The sequence below is a fragment of the Sus scrofa genome, chromosome 1 (assembly GCF_054392235.1).
Source record: "Sus scrofa isolate SSC_HxYL_T2T_F1_AM1 chromosome 1, Sscrofa_HxYL_maternal_Yorkshire_Landrace_v2.0, whole genome shotgun sequence".
Classification (NCBI taxonomy): Eukaryota; Metazoa; Chordata; class Mammalia; order Artiodactyla; family Suidae; genus Sus; species Sus scrofa.
In genome coordinates, this window is record NC_139383.1 from 247,686,160 (window position 1) to 247,706,767 (window position 20,608).

Sequence of the window (20,608 nt, forward strand, 5' to 3'; positions counted from 1 at the left end):
GTATGTAGAGTGGAGGGGAAAGCGGGTTGAGGAGGGGCAGAGGTATAGGAGGTATTTGATACCATGCAGATATATACAAAAGATTGTTCCTGATGTGAAAAACTCCTCGTCGGTACTTCGTTCAGTTCTTAGAACTTGATTGTTAAACAATGAATAATTTTATTGCTTTTCATAGTGTAAGACTGTAATTAAGCATACTTAAGTGCATATGCCTCATTCATCATTTTTATGTATAAACATTAGGATTCCTATTGCTTTTAATAATCAGTGTTCTCTTGGAGAAGAAAGAAAGAGCAACTCTGTTAACTGCTTCTGAATTATAGTTCTGATTTTTTTTCTTTTCTCAAAGCCTATAATTATGTTTTGAATTGGAAAACAGTCTTTTTTATCTTTCGTCCCTGTGTACTATTTACTGAGATATATCTGTTTCTCCGAAGACAGATTCCCAAATTAACTGCAATTCTTCTCTGTTCTTGTTGAAAGGAGCCTTTCTACAAAGAAGTAAAAGATCTTTCGTTTTTTTCTTATCTCTCTACCTTTGAAATAACTCGTTTTAGTTTCTCTTGAACAAAGTGGCTAACTGTGATAATTCCTTTTCTCCCACATGATGTCTGACACTGTCCATCTCCTGTAGCCTGTCCTCCACTATTTTAGTGTGCTTCCTTCTCTTGTCTGGATATCTGCATTGCCCTAGGAAGTCTGCCACTATGTGTTGATGAAGGACGGGACAGGAAAGGTAAGAGAGATAAACACTGTCCTATGAGAGAAATACTAAGAGTAGTTTACTTTTTCCAGTCTGTCCTCCCTCACTTGGCCTAGAATTAAGCAAATGTCTTCCAAAAATGGACATGCCAAGAAGGTTCTTTCACATATATGTAAATGTAAAAAACATATATGTAGTATGTATGTGAGATACATTTTATATATATATATATATATGTATATATATATATATATATATAAAACTGACTGAAGGAGTTCCTGTTGTGGCTCAGCAAGTTAAGGACCCGACATTGTCTCCTTGAGGATGTAGGTTCAATCCCTGGCCTTGCTTAGTGGGTTAAGGATCTGGCATTACCAAAAGCCATGGGGTAGGTCACAGATGTGGCTTGGATCCTGCATGGCTGTGGCTGTGGCTGTGGCTGTGGCATAGGCCTGCAGCTACAGCTCTGATTCAACCCCTAGCCTGGAAACTTACATATGCCACAGCCGTGGCTGTAAAAAGAAAAAAAAAAAGGGAGTTCCCGTCGTGGCGCAGTCGTTAACGAATCCGACTAGGAACCATGAGGTTGCGGGTTCAGTCCCTGCCCTTGCTCAGTGGGTTAACGATCCGGCGTTGCCGTGAGCTGTGGTGTAGGTTGCAGACACAGCTCGATTCCCGCGTTGCTGTGGCTCTGGTGTAGGCCGGTGGCTACAGCTCCGATTCAACCCCTAGCCTGGGAACCTCCATATGCCGCGGGAGCGGCCCAAGAAATAGCAACAACAACAACAAAAAGACAAAAGACCAAAAAAAAAAAAAATAAATAAATAAAATGCCTTCAAAAAAAAAAGAAAAAAAAAACTGTGTAAATTACTCAAGATAATTCAAGACTCAATTTGATTTTTTTAATGTTATTTAGCAAAAAAAAAGAGAGTCAAGAGCACTTTAACACAGAAAGAGGGTTTTGCATTACAAACTGCAAATAGCAGTTATTCATTAGATTGTTAAAGTCTAGTATAGACATTATGGCTATTTGTTAAAAAGTGAATTGGGTGACTTTGGTGTAGTGTAACCTGTTTTAACTGGATTAGTTGTTTACCAACCTGAGAATAATTTATAAAACTAAACTTTTAGTACCTTTTCCTTAATACTGGAATGGTCCTGGGAAGTGAACTTTCAGACATGTAAGCTAGTACTTTAGGTTTACAATTTTAGGGGTAACATTTACCCTGAAGGATGGTGGTGTGCTGTTTGAATAGAGATTCAGAAAATAAGTGGTTATATTTAAAGGCGCTAATGTTTATCTTTACTTATAAGCTGCTACAGAATCCCCTTTGAGGGGATTTCCTGAGAAATTTACTTAACATGAATAAAGTTTAAAAAATTTTTTTTCTTTTTTTCTTTTTGGGGCCACACCTGCCGCATGTGGAGGTTCCCAGGCTAGGGGTCTAATCAGAGCTACAGCTACCGGCCCACGCAATAGCCGCAGCAATGCCAGATCCAAGCCATGTCTGTGACCTATACCACAGCTCACGAACAACACTGGATCCTTAACCCACTAAGTGAGGCCAGGGGTTGAACCCAAAACCTCATTGTTCCTAGTCAGATTTGTTTGTGCCACAACTGTGCCATGACGGGAACTCCAAAGTTTAAAAATTTTAATGCCCTTTAAGACTCTCTTTTGTTCCAACCAAGCTAAGATAGTTAAATGCAAAGCATTTTTATGTCTGATTTTATATCATCTTGTTTCTTTTTTATGCAGATCAACAAATAATTATTGAATAGTGAGAGCCAGTTTTATTATATTAGAAAGAAAACAAACTTTGGAGTCAGACCCAGATTAGACTTATGGTTAAGCTAGATATAGCTCAACCTAAAATACCGAAGAATTATATCTGAGTGAAGTTAATTAAAATTTGTACTATACTCACATGGATGGCCTCAAGGAAATCAGAATGCAAGTTGAGCATGTTGGGAGTTATCAGGGAATACTTTGCAAGAAAAATGCCTGAAAGAATTGGTATGATTAGGTTAGAAGACTGTGGATCAAAAGCATGTTAGCAAAAATGCACATGGCTTATGCAGGGGGCAAAAAGAATATAGGCCTTTTCTGAGCTGAGAATCTGCTTGTATAGGCAAAGTGGGACCAGATCCTGGAAAAATGATAGTTTGGACTCAGGTCATTATTAAGTGAAGGGAGATGATGAAAATTCTGTAGTAGGAGACCAACATAACAAATAACAAGTCCAATATTTTACAAAGCTTCAAGTCTAAGGTGTATGCAGGCGAAGTTACAGATCCCCCAAATTACTCTAACTTTGCTAAAAACTAATAAGGCCCAAAGCTAGATGATAGCAATAGAGTTGAGAATTTGGGGATAAATCAGAGATTTGAAAGCAGAGTCCCTCATATAGGATTTATGATGGATTGAATATGGGCGATATAACAGTTAGTGAATTGGGAGATAAGACCGAAGAAATTTATAGAAAAGCAGCGTAGAAGGACAGGCTGAAAGAGTTTAGGGGAGATATAGGATAGAGAAATTGTTCTAATTGTAATACTAGAAGAAGAAGAAAGAATATGGGGCAGAAGCAGTATTTAAAGAGCTCAAGAAATGCCCAGGATGATTTTTTTAAAAAATCCATGCATTACAGATAATACCTCATAGCCGAAGTTCTTAAAAGCTGTCAGAAAAAAAGACGTTGTCTTCAAAGGAGAGCAACAGCTGATTTTTCAGTAGCAACAGAGGAAGCCAGGGACAGTGGAATGAAACCTAAACTGTTCTGGAAAAACAAAAAAACAAAGCATCAACCTAGAATTCCATATGTAACAAAAATACTTTTCAAGAAAGAAGGCAAAATTAAGGTATTTGCAAACAACAAAAACCATTGTTGTGACCCTTTTGGAAGTCCTTCTCTAAAGGAAGTTCTAAAATATCTACAATTATTTGAGATGTAAGAGAAAATGAGAATGATAAAAATACATGGAGTTCCCACCATGGCACAACAGGATCAGTGTTGTCTATGGAGCGATGGAACATGGGTTCGATCCCAAGCTTGGCACAGCGGGTTAAGGATCCAGCATTACCACAGCCGCAGCTCAGATCCGATCCCTCGCCTGGGAACTCCGTATTCCATGGGTGCAGCCAATAAAGAAAAAAAAAAGTGACTGAGTTAAAACATGCAGACAGGTTGTATAAAACAATGAAAATGTATTAGTTCAAAAAGAGAGAGAGAAAAAATACACAGCAAAGACAGCATATACAATGGGAAGAGATTTTAAATAAATTGAATTATATTGAGTGTTAGGTCTTTTTAAATGTAAAAACCCATATCTCAGAGGTAGTTAGGAATTCTGGACTAAAGACGAGGAGAGATATTCCCAACATCAACCATGAAGTAACCCCTGAACCTCAAGAGTGAAAGAAAGCTCTGTGAAAGAGAAAAGTGTAGAAAAAAACAGCTAATTTTTAAAATTGCATTTTTGGAGTTCCTGTCGTGGCTTTGTGGAATCAAATGAGTAGTATCCATGAGGACGCAGGTTCAATCCCTGGCCTCGCTCAGTAGGTTGAGGATCCTGAGTTGCCATGATCAGTGGTGTAGGTCACAGATGCTGCTCGGATCTGGTGTTGCTGTGCCTGTGGCATCGGTCGGCAGCTACAGCTCTGATTCGACCCCTAGCCTGGGAACCTCCATATGCTGCAGGTATGGCCCTAAAAAGACATAGCTAGTTAAAGAGAGAGAGAAGAGAGAGAGTTTTTAGGGAACTGAAAGAGAAGGAGCTACATACAGATCTGACATTTCGGTAGGAGGACCCCACCTGTATTCACTGAGAAATTGCATTGAGATATTCCAAGAAAAAGAGAATTCTTATTAGTGGAAGCGTTCAAGGAAAAACTTACTGGATAAACACATTTGGAGGGGATTCCTGCAGAGGACAGGAGATTTGGCTAATCTCTCATCTCTGCAGTTCTCTTATTTTGACGGAAACCTAAGAAAGTGTACTTCCTTCAGTACTTGGGAGTAATTCTTTCAGAATCACATCCATTTGATTAGAGGTACCAAAATCAACCAGTGGCTTGATAACGCCATCATGGGCATGTTCAAGTGTCATGGGCATGCTGACTTCTAAGTTCACCATCCATTTTCACAGCTTTGGTCCATGACCCACCCAGAAATATTGATCAGTTGGTTCATGGATGTGTGATACCAGATCAGGGACAGTATTCAAAATCTTCCACAACTGGAATGACATAGACACCAACAGTCAGAACAGATGCAGAATATAAACTAGAGCCATGCTAGTTTAGCCGTACTAGGACAAATTGGCTGATTACAACTAAAGTAAAAACATTATTATGTTTTCCATGAGGTGTAATTCTTTTTGCACAGTCTGTCTAAAAACTGGCTGAAAACATTTTCTTCCAGCCACCAAAAAAAAAAAAAAAAACAAAAAAAAAAAAAAACATTTTCTTCTAGCCAGCAAAATGGTGATTAAAAACAAAACTTGGTCATTGGTAGTTATTTTCTTGAATGTCGGAATAAATATCAAGATGATATGAGGCTGGTGTTTTGCCAGAGACTTGGCAATATCTGTAACATGATGAGATAAATTTTAGTTTCAGGTTCATAAATCCATTTCGTACTTTTGTGTTAGACCTTATCTGCCATTCTCTTAACATAATGACCATAAATATATTATACCTTTTACTGCATGAGCTACTGAAATACAGTACTGCAAATTTGTCATCAAACTTGTTTTTACCTAAGTTCCTTCTTTCACTGATCCTTCTCTCTGCTTTTCTTTATACTCTTTTCAGAAATGCAGTTTTTCAGGTACCACTTTTCCTAGCTTTTCTTCAGTCCACTTATTTGATGTTGTTTTTAATGAAATAACATAGGTGAGAAACTATGAAGGGAAGTCAGTAGGAGATATTTTTGTAAAGATTTGCCTTTGTTAAGAAATCTTAAGGCATTTAAGTTGTAAACTAAACTATTGCTAAAGAAAACTGAAATAATGTTCTTTTCTGGGGCTCTGGTTCTGTGAGAATGTTGAATAAAATTAAGACTCTGAGGATATTAAACAGAGGCTCTAAGAACCAGAAAAAAGAAAGATTGTCAGCCTTGCAAGTTCCAGGCTCAGTTCTATAAGCACTATCCTATCAACACACAACTAAATCCATAAGAGAGCAGGCAGGTATGAATTAAATTTTATTTTTTGAATATTTATTTTTTGAATATTCACATGTTCAAAATTCAAAATGGTGTACAATAAAAAGTCTCTTTCCTACCTCTCATACCACAGCCCCGTTCCTAAAGTCACTAGAGATATTTTATGCACATAAAAGTAAATATATATATATGTATATGTGTGTGTGTATTTATATATTCCTCTTCTACACCTCTGTAACACACATGTTAGCTTACCGCACACTGTCATACCCCTGGATGCCCGTATATGGTGCATATTTATGAATGTTTATATGGGCTACACAGGAACTGTAACAGTAAAGTATTCTGCTTTAAAGATTTCTGAGTTTTAATTTTATTTGTTCCTTTCTCTCAAATTAACCTTGATTCTAGATTCACTACCAGAAACATAAAGGAAAAGGGATGAAAAAATAGCCCTAAAAATTTAGAGCTGGGAGGGCAGGGATGTAGGACGAGCAGGGTTCTCTGGACAACTGGAGAGCTCCTGTTCCTCAGTGGGGTTGTCTCAGTGCTGCAGTAGATCCAAAAATAGGCCGTCTTAGATGGCAGGTGACAGGCTAGGCTGTGGACAGTTGGCTTTGTGGCAAGTAGAATTTTTTTTTTTTTTTTTAGCAGAAAGAATCATGTGGTACGTTGCCCTAGCAGAGCCTTCGGGACCTGGATGTAAAGCTTCTTTTAGTTCGTACAGAGGAAACTCTGAGAATTGTCAGTACATAGTAAATAGAAGGTTGAATGAAGGCTTTGTAAATGGTAAAATGCCATACAGGTTATGCTATATCAGACTGGACTTGAGCCGTTACCTGCAGCTGATGAGCTCCAAAAAGAGCGAAACCTATTAGGTCCTGCAGTACTGGCTTAAGGTAGTGTAAAACTTTGATTGTGTTCCAGTTGTATGTTGTTTTGTTTTGTCATATTTTGTACTGGGGAGGAGAATAACTCCTGTTTAGTCTCCTTGAGCTACTGTATTTCCTCTCCAGTCCATTTTTCTCAGAAGTTGCCTGAATGAGATAATTCCAGAGGGGAAATCTGATCAAGTCTGATTAGATTGTGACCTAGTCTAATCCAGATGGCCAGATTTTTCTCCCTAGGCCATCTTATCTGTTCCCATAACTTGAATTGCCCCAATATGATAACTCCAGAATCTTTGCTAACCTCTTTTTCTGAGCTCCTGAGTCACTACTGGGTATGTGTGTGGTTTTGTTTTTTTGTTTTTTGTTTTTTTTTTTTAAGGGCGTTCCCAAGCTAAGGGTCAAATTGGAGCTGCAGCTGCTGGCCTCCGCCATAGCAACGCGGGATCCAAGCTGCGTCTTTGACCTACACCACAGCTCTTGACAACACCAGATCCCCAACCCACTGAGCAGGGCCAGGGATCAAACCCACATCTTCATAGATACTAGTTGCGTTCATTACCACTGAGCCATGACGGGAACTCCTGGTTATGTGTGTTTGTGATGTTCAACTAACATTTCAAATCAGCCAGACACCTGTTACCTTCCCTAACTTTCCTTCCCGCCACCTTTCTGCTACACAACACCACACATATACACATCCCTAGACAAAAACTCATCATTTTCCTTATATTTCTTGCTTGATTGTTCCAGTGCAATCCTCCCAGACACAAACTAAAAGCCTAAGAAGTATCGTCTACTCATTTCCTCTTTGTCACCACCGCTTACAGAAAAACTGGCTGTCAAACCCTAAAGATTTGCCCCTGAAATTGTTTTAAATTTGTCTCCTTTCCATATCCTCAATTACTGCCTATCTCAGGCCTTTATATAACTTGGAAATTACTATAATAGCTGCCCAACTAGCTTTCCTATCCCTAATTTCTCCTCTAATTTACTGTTTCCACTTCTCCTAGGGTGACCTCTTTAAAGACCCAACGTGGTCTTATCACTCCTTGTCTTGATACTCTGTAATGACTCACCTGTAAGATACAGTTCATGTTCCTCAGCCTGGTATAGCTAATCTTTTCTTGATCTAGCCCCTGACCTGACTCTTCCCTCCTTAACACTTCGGCAGCTCACGGCTTATAACGTCCCAGGTTATAGTTGTACCACCTCTTGTCCTGCTGGAATTCCCTTTCCCTGAATCCATCTTAGCATCCCTGCCCAGTAATAGGCTGGCGCCAGCTCCTACCAGCTAGGGAGAGCTGGTTGTTAAATGTTCAGGAATTTTGCAAGCCTGTTTTTAACTTGGAAGCAGCTGTGATGGGGATATTTATACCATAAAATATCAGCAAATATTATAAGTCAAATCTCCTCTTTACTCTCACCCCTGTGAAATGTCTCCCCACCCCAGCATACTACAGCCCCTATCCAAACCTGGCTTATATGGTTCCTCTTTAAAATCTTTCCAGCCCAGTCCTCTTCCTTCCACACACAAAAAAATTATTTGCTACTTATAAACACTTTTCATGCTTTATTATAGCATTTGTCACCATACAGGGTAACTCTTTGTTTACATGTCACTTTTTAATACTAAACTCATGAGTTCTTGGGAGCAGAGCCCATGTCTCAGTTGCCTTTGCATCTGTCATTCATTCATTCCTTCAACATTCATTGAATTGATATGCTTAATGTGTATTAGGCACTGTTCTCAGAGTACAGAGATGGGAGGATTTAGCCACTCTCTGTGAGAAGTTCATAGCCTAGTCCTTGGAAATAGAGAAATGCAGATAGTCCATCACACAACAGTGAGGCAAGTACATTGCTAGATGTCTGTACAGGACAAGTTGAAGCCTGGAAGAAAAAACCCTGCCCAAGGTATTGGGGAAGTCTTCACAGAGCAGGTAAGACTTAAAGGATGAACAAAAATTTGTTGCCTGTAGATAGGTGCTACAGTTACTTTTATAGATAGTTTTTTTGTTTTTTTTCTTTTTGGGGTCGCACTATCGGCATATGGAAGTTCCCAGGCTAAGGGTTAAATTGGAGCTATAGCTGTTGGCCTGCACCACAGTCACAGCAATGCTGTATCTGAGCCACACCTTCGACCTACACCACAGCTCACAGCAGTGCTGATCCTTTAAGCCACTGAGCGGGGCCAGGGACTGAACCCGTGTCCTCGTGGGTACTTGTCTGGTTTGTTTCTGCTGAGCCACAACGGGAACTCCATGGATAGAATTTTTTCTAACAGAAGAATTTTCCACTCTGGATGGTACACAAGGTTCTTTGTTTCAGAGTAAATAGCAGTTTTATGTGAAAACCTTGTGTAAATGTCCATGAATTAGGCATTCTTTGAACGAGGAGAGAAAGCGCTGAATACCGTATCTGTATCCCAGTAATGTGTAGCAAACCATCCCAAAACTCCATAGCCTAAACAAACAGTAACAATTTGTGATTTCTCACAGATTTAGACAGTTCTGATCTAGGCAGGCTTAGCTGCTTCTGGCTGGGCTCACTTAATGCAGCTGTGGTCAGCTGGCAGGTCACGCAGGGCATGGCTGGTTTAGGATGTCCTTGCCTAAATCAACTCAGCTCTCCAGCTCTCCTCCATGTGTTTCTTCCAGCCCCTCTAGTAGCCTAGCTCAGGCAGATTCCCATGGTGGTGACGGGGCCCCAGAGAGGGGGTGGAATTATGCAAGTATATACACAGGCCTCTACTTATTTCACACTTTCTGTCCACTTGACTAAAGTAAATCACACGACTAAGTCCAGAGTTAGTGTGAGAGAAATAGATAAGAGAATGTGAAAAACTGGGGCCATTGCCACCATCAGTTTTCCACAAACACATATTCTTTGTAAGCTCTGTTCTAGACCTTGTGTTATGCTGCAGATGTTAATTTGCCAAAAAATTTGCTTCCAGCTGGGTTTGGTGCTCTGTGGTGATAATAGCAAACTTCTCCGAGCAGTCTAGACCTATTAATCTTATTTCAATTTGGTATGCTCATTTTTATCCAGCTATTGAAATGATATTTCTTTTTTGGGAGGCTGAAGAAACTGAAGAATCTTTTGTTTAGTGATATGCATGTCACATTAAACTCCTTTACATATTCTAGTCCTTAGACTTTTCTTTTTTCACTAAAAAGCCGTAGTGTCCAAAACAAGGAGAAAACATCTTGTCAAGCTTTAAAAACATATTTTTATTTTTTATAAAGAGTTTTTTTAATTGTTATTTCCCCACAAAAACGTATTTTTAAAAGGTTAATTATTTGGTCTCTCCGACTTAGCATTTGATAATCTAGGTTTTTCATGCAAAACTTCAAACTGGGAGAAATCTCAGTCCATCTGTGAAAAGCTAACACATTTTATTTATTGAAGCCTTAAGAACAAAGCAACCCCATTACTTTTAAGCAGTAGCCTTGGGAATAGGAAACATCAAATAGCAGTTCATAAAATATGCTCTTTTGGGTCTTTGTTCAGAAGTGACTAAAGCATCCAAGGTTCAAACCTGGTTTTGTTTGTTTTTTTTATAAGATTCATATGCTCCATATTTGTTTCATTTTCATCATTGATGAGAATGGAAAAGAAGCTCGAGGGGCCAGTAGTTGTAGAAGGGCAATGGACAGTGAAAGGATAGAGACAAATGGAGAAATGTTAGAAGGGGTCACAAGTGAAAAAGTGGGTGGCTGGGCAAGAAAGTAAATCTGCAGAGCCAACTTCTGAACAAGAGGTTGGAAAGAGTCTACCTCCCAGATGGACCCAAAGGCTTTTCCCCCAAGAAGGAAGGTCACTGTGGCCTGAAGGATCACATAAGGTTCCCTTGACATTTACTCTGTATGTTAGTTTTTCTGCCAGGTTTTTCCACAGGTTAACTGCTCCCAATACTAGGTGAAGAGAACTGCTTATTGGTAGGGAACTGGTTAAGGAAAGCAGCTGCCTGAAGAAAGAATTCATGATCATATATTTTAAGGGGAGTAATAATAACATAAAGAAAATGATTTTTTTCATATTTTAAGATGCTGATTTTAAAAATAGACTTAGGAGTTCCCGTCATGGCTTAGTGGTTAACGAATCCAACTAGGAACCATGAGGATGCGTGTTTGCTCCCTGGCCTCGCTCAGTGGGTTAAGGATCCGGCGTTGCCATGAGCTGTGGTGTAGGTCGAAGATGCAGCTCGGATCTGGCGTTGCTGTGGCTCTGGTGTAGGCTGGCAGCAACAGCTCAGATTAGACCCCAGCTGGGGAACCTCCATATGCCGCAGGTGTGGCCCTAAAAAGATAAAAAGACAAATAAATAAATAAAAATAGACTTAAAATAGATTATTCTATAGATGGAATTCAACCTTGGCATTGGCTACATTCAGAATAATTTGGACTATTAAGTCCAAAGTCTTCTCACAGGATAGTGTCATGAAAGAGCACCGGCACAGAGAGCAGTCTGGGTTCTCTCCCCAGCTCTACCCTTTCTGTGTTCCTCTGTCTCTCCAGCTGTGTAGTGAAGGCTTTGGGACTTGAAGAACTCTTGGGATGCTGTCAACTCCCACAAGCTGACTTGTTCTTTGGGTCTCTGAGGTTGTGGTAGATCCTCACCTCAATTAACACTCTAATTTTGATATAGTCTAGAGTAAGATGATTGGGGTGAGGGAGCTGTTATATGGAGTCACATAGAGTTTAGTCTTGGTGGCAGAAGATCCAAAAGAGGCTCTGTTTAAGCCTGAGTATAAACCTTGTTACTGCCTACTTTTGCCACTAGATGGCGTTCAGACATCTGACTTAAGAACTGACTAGCCTAAGACCTCAAGATTGACTGTCTTAAGAAATGAAGAAACTAAGCCAGTGCTGTAACACATTACGTGTATGTTTTAAGCCCTGTCAAACTAATCATCCGTAATTTAAGCAGCGAAAAGGTAGTTACCTATAGTTTATATCTTAGGTATAATTACCTAAGGTTAGGAATCTTATCAAAAAGAGGGGTATGATCAGAGTTTATAAAATCATTATGGGTGTAAAGTAAGCAACAGAATTGGTGAATTAATCAAATATCAGTATGCTCGAGTGAAGGAAACATTATTTTAAACCTAAAATTAGTAAAAATAAAGATATGTAAAAATTGTATTTATTAACACTAGAGGTGCCATCATGTGGAAATAAAAGGTTTTAGTTAAGCAAATTCCAGTAAATGGAGTCCTGTAGCTCAGTGGTAATGAACCCAACTAGAATCCATGAGGACACAGGTTCGATCCCTGTCCCCGCTTAGTGGGTTAAGGATCCAGCATTGCCGTCAGCTGTGGTATAGGTCACAGATGCAGCTTGGATCCTGCATTGCTATGGCTGTGGTGTATGTTGGCAGCTGCAGCTCCAATTCAACTCCTAGCCTGGGAGCTTCCATATGCTGTGGGTGTGGACCTAAAAATAAAAACAAAACAAATTAGAGTAAACTTACACATGAAATGTCTATCACGGAACAGTAAGAAAAACAAGAAATGCTTGGGCAACATCTCTGAGTCTGATTGTGACATCAAGTGAGACAGCTGTGCCTTTCCATATCAGGGGTCAGCAAATTTTTTCTGTAAAGGGTCAGGTGGCAAGTATTTTGGGTTTGCAGGCCGTATGGTCTCTGTCCACTCAACTCCACTAACATCATGTGAGGTAGCTATATACAATATGCAAATAAATGGGTATGATTGTTTTCCAATAAAACTTTATTTACAAAAACAGGCAAGATGCTGTAGTTTGCCCACCCACTTGTGGGTGAAAGCTCAATGTCCATAAGTATTTCTCCTTTCTAGGTCTCAGTCTCTGGCTTCTGTCAGATTTTGTGTCCTTTGGTACCTCTTTCTGAAGCTACATGATCCATAAGGCTGACCCAAAGTGATATTTCTCTTATTTCTAAAATCAAATTTTAAAAAATCGAACTTAAACAAATTGGTAAGTTTCTAGGGCAGGATTTCTTAACCTTAACACTATTGACATTTTTGGGCTGGATAATCCTTTGTTGTAGGGGGAGCTGTCTTGTGCATTGTAGGATGTTTAGAAGCATATCTGGACTCCTCTTCTCACCAGATGTCAGTCCCTTGCCCCAACCCATGAGTTATGCCAACCAAAATTGCCTCTGGACATTGCCAAATGTCCCCTGTAAAGCAAGATCACCCCTACTTGATAGCCAGAGACCTAGAGACTTTAAGAGTAACTGGAAGAAGAATAAAAAATGGAAATCAGGGAGTTCCTATCACGGCTCAGTGGAAATGAATCTGACTAGTATCCATGAGGACACAGGTTTGATCCCTGGCCTCGATCAGTGGGTTAAAGATCCAGTGTTGCCATGAGCTGTGGTATAGGTCACAGACGCGGCTTAAATCTGGCATGGCTGTGGCTGTGGCATAGGCCAGCAGTTGTAGATTCGATTTGACACCTAGCCTGGGAACTTGCATATGCCACAGGAGTGGCCCTAAAAACCAAAAAAAGAAAAAGAAAAAAAAAAAAAAAAAGAAATCAGACTGTGCCACCCAGGATGGCCACCAAGATAATAAACATACTTCTTTAGGAACAAGGTCTAAAAAAATCAAAACCAAAAGGAACATCTAGCATATCAGAAAGAGAAAGGCAATGAGAATTTTATTAACCTGCTTAAAAGGGGCTGGAAAGTTGGTAGCATATGGCTTTTTAATATTAATTTAGATCATTTCATTGAAAGTGTTCCTAAAACCATTGAACCAAAATAGAGAGCTGCCTGTAATGGATAGCTGAAAAGTCAAACCAAAGCAAAGAAACATGGATGAAGAGAGATATAAAAAAGACACTATTAAAGAACACCAAGAATATTTATTTTTCTCTGTTTTATAGCATTTGGTGAGATTTCTAACAGAAAGAATTTATACTAGGTGAATTCATTAGCTCTTAGCTCTGGGGCCTGGGTGTTTTGTTTTGCTTTGTTTTGCTTTAAATAGAATAAATCAAATGGGGTTTACTCTTACAATAGAATATTATTTAGTGGAGAAAATGCAGCACAGCTTCATATGACGACATAGGTGGATCCTTGAAGCTAGATTTTAAATGTTAGTAAAGCTGGTCCTTTAATAAATCCGAATCATATAACCAGTTTGAAAGTTAGCTGCAGTTAAAAGCCAAAATTATTTCTATTCATTAGTAAGAGTGCACTTGATTTCCATCTACCTTTTATTTATGCTTGTATTACTTCTATTAAGATTTCATCCCCAGAGTTCCCATTGTGGCTCAGTGGGTTAAGAACCCAACGTAGTCTCTGTGGGGAAGGAGGGTCCATCTCTGGCCTTGCTCGGTGGGTTAAGGAACTGGCATTTCCGTAAGCTGTGGCCTAGCTCACAGATTCAGCTCAGACTGGGTATTGCTGAGGCTGTGTCACAGGCCTCAGCTGCAGCTCCAGTTCAACCCCTAGCCTGAGAACTTCTGTACAGATGCGGCCATAAAAAGAAAAGGAAAAAAATTCATTCATTCTAAGTGTGTGATATTAATCCTAGGCAACAGCCCTGATCACCCAGATCACTTTGTACAAGGAAATTTTTGCTTGTCTTGTTAGCTTATTTCCCTTACAGTGACATTAACACAGTGTGATATTTTCTGAACAATGATCTAAGAGATCTAGAAACATTGATTCTAGTCTTAGATTCTGCTTTTGACTTGTTCTGTGACCTGGGGCAATCTCTCCCCTGCCAAGGAAGTGGTTTCCTCAACTGTAAAATGGTAGAGATTTACCACCTCTGGCCCCAGGGTGGCTACATAAAAAATGTCTTTGAAGACTTGTTTAAAATTTAGGTTTCTGTGCTTCATTCCCAGATTCTGATTCTGTAGTCGAGAGTACGACCTAGAAAGCCTGGGTGATTCTAGTGCATGGCCATGTTTGAGAACAATTAAAGATGATCTCTAAGGTCCTTTCAGCTCTAAAAGGCAAATATGAAATATGTATTTTCCTAAATGTCCTTTATTATATTATTTTCCGAAAGCTTTTTTTATATTCTGCAAGAAATAATTGAGATTACCACATTGTAGTTTCCCCCACATAAGCTCATTGGTACAACTTTACGTGAACTTGGTTTGCTGTAACGTGGTCAGTTTGTGGTTGGGGTGGTAATCGCGACCTCCATCCTCTCTTAGAAGATGGTTTCTCTTTTCACCAAGATGCCATGTCACAGTTTCTTTGTTTTTAATCTTGGATTTAGAGAAGCACTAAGTAGTTTGATATCCTGAGTTCCACATAACTGTAAAGTGAAATAAAATTAGAAATTCTGTGTGGTTAATTTCTGTTTGTTTGTTTCTCTTTAATTTGCAGAATGCCCTTTTCAGTTGCATTAGCAGAAATGAAAGTAAGTACATTGTTGATGGTTATACAACAAGCCAAAGAGCAAAGCACAGTTTGCAGAGTATGATGCAGCTGTTCTAAATGTTGCCCAAACTCTGACATTATGACTTCGGCTGGAGGAATGCGCACAGCAGTGTTCTCACAGGCAGTGTTTGGGCCATTCATGAATTGTAACAATTCCCATGTCCTAATTGCAGATCTACAAAGTAGATATTAGTGCTGAAGGTTCTAGAGGCAGATCATGCCCCGTTTGGTGCAACGGGATCACTTTCAGTGATATAATGTAATATAGTATATAGCGCTTGCTGAGGGCTGCCTTCGTTCATTCAGCAGACATTCCTTGACTCCTCGCCCTGTGCAGGGCACATGTACATCTGTTGGGACCACAACCTGTACACAAAGAGCTCTGGGACGTGGTGGCTCTGGGATAGCGTTACTGATAAGATGCTGTGGGAGTTCAGAGGAAGGAGGGATCATGTCCTACAGGGGTGCTTGGAGGTGACTTCATGGAGTCGTTAGCTGAGCTGGGCCTCGAAGGGTGGACACGATGTGAACAGTAGAGATTGGAGGAAGGGCATTCCCGGTGAAGGGAACAGTGAGAGCAGTTAGCGAAGGCGAAACACGTCTGATCAGTAAAGAGTTGTTTAGGTGAACTTGGCAGTGGGCGTGTTAGCATATAAGAAACATTCGCTGTCTGTACTTTATCTCCTACCCTTTCTAATTGGGGTTTAGGTCAAGATCTCCCAGATAGTCCTTGGCACATGATCTTATATCCTCCCATACCACAGGGAAGCCAGCTTAATGGGGGACTCAGAAGATGGGCCCATTAAGCCTTGTCCTGTCCTCACTTGTCTCTTCGTCCTCAGCATCCCTCACCTCCACCCCCAGTTTTAGCCCTATTGAGGCTGACAGTGATAAATGTAGCTGTTAATGATTATTCTTGTTTTGAAAATGAACAATCCTGCAAAGAACAGAGTATGTTTGGTAGTAATTTCAAGTCCAAAATTTAGGTGGCACAGTACGTATGAAACAGTTTCTTCTTCCAGGAAACAGGCTTGTTTTGCTGTCAGTTTAGCTCACTAGTCTATGATTTTATCATCATCGTATTTCTGGAAGCCACCTGAATTCCCCACTTATTCCCTGGTTTATGGAATTCACCAGAAACTTGATTTTGGTTCCTCCATAACCATCCCTAAAACTTATCAGAGATTTTCCCTACCTGCCTTTTTCTTAACCTTTTCCTGCTATACCTCTACCTTTTAGTTGCCTTTAGCCTCCCAAAGCCCCCTTAGCCTCTCTTATGAGGGCCTCTTGCTCTTCTTCATTATAAATTTTGCATCTCACCCCCAGCCACTCATCTAGCTCTTCCCAGATACCTTAAATGGTTCTCCTTAATTTAAAAAAATGCATACTTCCACATACCTCCAGATTCTCCCAGGGGTCTGTACTGCTCCTCCTGAGAAGCACTGTACTAGACTATAAGTTGACAAATTATGACTTAGATTGGTGAGCACCTGAATGTCCCCAAGACCATGCTTAGAGTAGTGCTGATTTTTAACTGCTTGTCTTCTATGGCATGGTTTTATTTGTCAAATTCAAAAAGACATATATTGTCCCATTATTATTATGGTGATTTAATGTTAGCATATAACTGATTTCATTTCATCTCTTTTTTTTTTTTTTTTTCCCCTAGTGGGTTCAGTGTGTTGCAGTTATGCAGGCCATCACACAAACTGCCGAGAATACTGTCAAGCCATTTTTCGAACAGACTCTTCTCCTGGTCCTTCTCAGATCAAAGCAGTGGAAAATTACTGTGCCTCTATTAGTCCACAATTAATACACTGTGTGAACAATTATACCCAATCTTATCCAATGAGGAACCCAACAGATAGTAAGTAAAAGGCACATATTCCTCTCGTTTCAATCCTTGGTTAAATAATTTTGTAAAAGGAAGTAAATTCTTGATGGTGTCTACAGTCTGGGTTATTTGGCAAACACCAAACTTCCTTTGGTCTTTAGATTTGGCAGGTTGGACATTATTGTCACAGGTAAAAGATGCCAAAAAAGAGTTATCAAGGGCATGAAGAAATAGGCATTCTTTTATGAAGTGGGAGAATTCATTAGTATGGATATTTGAAGGGAGGGAGTTGGGTTATGACCAAGAGAACTTCAAATAATCATACCTTTTAACCTAGCAATTCCATTTCTTAGAATTTGTCCTTCAAGGAAACTCACAAATTTGCAAAAATACATCTACCTATATAAAAGATATTTACTACAGCATTGCTGGCAATAGAGAAAAATTGGAAGTAACCTAAACATCTATCAATAGGTTATTGATTTTTAAATTGATTAAATAAATTATATATCTGTATAATAACAATGTTATATAACCAACATAAAGAAAGATGTATGTTGGAGTTCCTGCTGTGGTGCAGTGGGTTAAGAATCTGACTGCAACAGCTTAGGTCGCTGTGGAGGAGCGGGTTCAGCCTCTGGCCCCATGCAGCAGGTTAAAGGATTTGGCATTGCCACAGCTTTGGTGTAGGTCACAGCTGCGTCTTGGATTCAGTCCCTGGCCCAAGAACTTCCATATACGGTGAGTGCAGCCATTAAAAAAAAGAAAAAAGAAAAAAGACATGACACCTAAAAGAGGACAGAGGTGAAATATTTTCTAACATAAATCATAGCAGTATTTTCTTAGATCGCTATCCCAAGGCAAAAGAAATAAAAGCAAAAATAAACAGATGGGACCTAATCAAACTTAAAAGCTTTTGCCTAGCAAAGGAAACTATAAATAGAATGAAAAACAACGTAGAGACTGGGAGAAAATATTGGCAAACAATGGGACCGACAAGGGCTTAATTTCCAAAATAAACAAACAGCTCATACAACTCAATATCAAGAAAAAAAAACAACCCAATTGAAAAATGGACGAAAGACCTAAATAGACATTTCTCCAGAGAAGACATATAGTCACTCAACAGGCACATGAAAAGATGCTCAACATCGGTAATTATTAGAGAAATGCAAATCAAAACTACAGTGAGTTACCACCTCACACCAATCAGAATAGCCATCATCAAAAAGTCTGCAAATAACAAAGGCTGGAGGGAGTGCGGAGAAAAGGGAACCCTTCTACACTGTTGGGGGGGATATGGATTAGTGTTACCACTATGAAAAACAGTATGGAAATTCCTCAAAAAACTGAAAATAGAGTTGCTATCTGGACCAGGATTCCCACTCCTGGGCATATATATGGACAAAACTGATTTGATATGTCTCAGTGTTCATAATAGCAGCACTATTTACTATAGCCAAGACATGGAAGCAATCTAAATGTCTGTCAACAGATGAATGGATAAAAAAGATGTGGTACATATATAATGGATTATTACTCAGCCATAAGAAAGAATGAAATAATGCCATTTGCAGCAACATGGTTGAACCTGGAGATTACCATACTAAGTGAAGTAAGTCAGAAAGAGAAAGACAAATACTATATGATATTACTTGTGTGTGGAGTCTAAAATATGATGCACATGAGCTTATTTAGAAAATAGCAACAGACTCACAGACATAGAGAACAGACTTATGGTGGCCAAGGAGAAGGAAGGATGGGGAGGGATGAATTGGAAGTTTGGAATTAGCAGATGCAAACTATTATATAAAAATAAACAACAAGGTCCTACTGTATAGCACAGGAAACTATTCAATATCCTGTGATAAACCATAATGGAAAAGAATATGAAAATGTATGTTTATATGTATACCTGAATCACTTGCTGCGTGGTGGAAATTAACAACATTGTAAATCAAGTATACCTCAATAAAATAATTTAAAAAAAAAAGCCATATGTCAGAGTTCCCATCTTGGCGCAGTGGAAACAAATCCGACTAGGAACCATGAGGTTGTAGGTTCAATCCCTGGCCTCACTCAGTAGGTTAAGGATCCAGTGTTGCCGTGAGCTGTGGTGTAGATCGAAGACGTGGCTCGGATCTGGCACTGCTGTGGCTGTGGCGTAGGCCTGCAGCAACGACTCCGATTAGACCCCTGGCTTGGGAACCTCCATATGCCGCAGGTGTGGCCCTAAAAAGATGAAGGACAAAACAAAACAAAACAAAACAAAAACCACATGTCCACATGTTAAAAAAAAAAAAAAAAAAAAAACTAGTGGAATTATCATATGATCCAGCAGTCCCTCTCCTGGGTCCAAAAAAGACAAAATACCTAATTTGAAAAGATACGTGAAAAGACAGAACTCTAATTTGATGTACCTCAGTGTTCATAACAACACTATTTACAATAGCCAAGACGTGGAAGCAACCAAGTGCTCATCAGCGGATGAATGGATAAAGAAGATGTGTACATGCATAATGAAATATTATTCAGCCATAAAAAAAGAATGAAACAATGTCATCTGCAGCAACATGGATGGACCTAGAGTAACCTACTTGATAACTTATTCTTACCAAAGGGGAAGTGAGGGGAGGGGTGAACTAGGAGTATGGGATTAACAGATGCACTCTACCATATATGAAATAGATATAAGGATTTATTGTATAGGACAGGGTGCTGCAGTCAATATCTTGTAATAACCTATAATGGAAAAGGATCAAAAAAGAATATATACATATGTATATTATATATAAATATATATATATAACTGAATCACTTTGCTATATACCTGAAACTAACACAATATTGTAAATCAACCTTACTTCAATACAGAAAAAAGATGTATGTTTACAGAAGTCCAAGATATGATAAGCAAAAAAAGCAAGTTGCAGAACTAAATGTATGTAGTAAGGTACTTTTTTAGTTATCTGCCTGTTTCTTCCACATTTTATATCTCTGTAATGTTTGAATTTTACCAATGAACAGTTATTACTTTTATAATGAAAACATCAATATAATACTTTTAAAAAATTAGGGTCTCAATTAATTTGCTCCTCATGAAATCTTCAAAATCTCAGCCTCTAATCCATTTTCTTCATTTAAACTTTGAGTGATCAAACTTCAAAGAAATGACTAATTAAGCACACTGGAAAAAGTCTTATAAGACTCTTAAGCGAGATTGCCAGTGTTTTGATTTACAGTGGAATATCGAAAGACTGTTTTGTAAAGTCAAAAGCAGTGCTCTGTGCCTTGTTTGCCCACCATCTAAAGCATAACTCTAAGGCTCATGACATTTTGGGGGTTATGTGATGATAATCAGAGAGTGAAGCATTTGCCATAAGTAACCTTCATTAATTTTTTTTTTTTTTTTTTTTTTGTCTTTTTGCCATTTCTTGGGCCGCTCCCGCGGCATATGGAGGTTCCCAGGCTAGGGGTCGAATCGGAGCTGTAGCCACCGGCCTATGCCAGAGCCACAGCAACGCAGGATCCGAGCCGCATCTGCGACCTACACCACAGCTCACGGCGACGCTGGATCCTTAACCCACTGAGCAAGGCCAGGGATCGAACCCTCAACCTCATGGTT

At 39.3% G+C, this 20,608-nt stretch overlaps 1 protein-coding gene across 9 annotated transcripts in view; it reads left to right on the top strand.

The window, feature by feature from the left end:
- The window catches only part of RECK (reversion inducing cysteine rich protein with kazal motifs), a 76,849-nt gene that overhangs the window by 22,510 nt on the left and 33,731 nt on the right, over window positions 1–20,608 (top strand). For 8 of the 9 annotated variants that reach the window (XR_014823408.1, XR_014823420.1, XM_021065979.2 and 5 more), the window contains 2 exons: window positions 15,096–15,129; window positions 16,819–17,016. Coding sequence is in view for 7 of the 9 variants with exons in the window: in XM_021065979.2 (XP_020921638.1) it covers window positions 15,096–15,129; window positions 16,819–17,016 (232 nt within the window). In the remaining 2 variants the exon portion in view is untranslated. Of the gene's footprint in view, window positions 1–634; window positions 737–15,095; window positions 15,130–16,818; window positions 17,017–20,608 lie in introns of all 9 variants that reach the window. The other variant, XM_021065983.2, reaches the window with a different exon arrangement.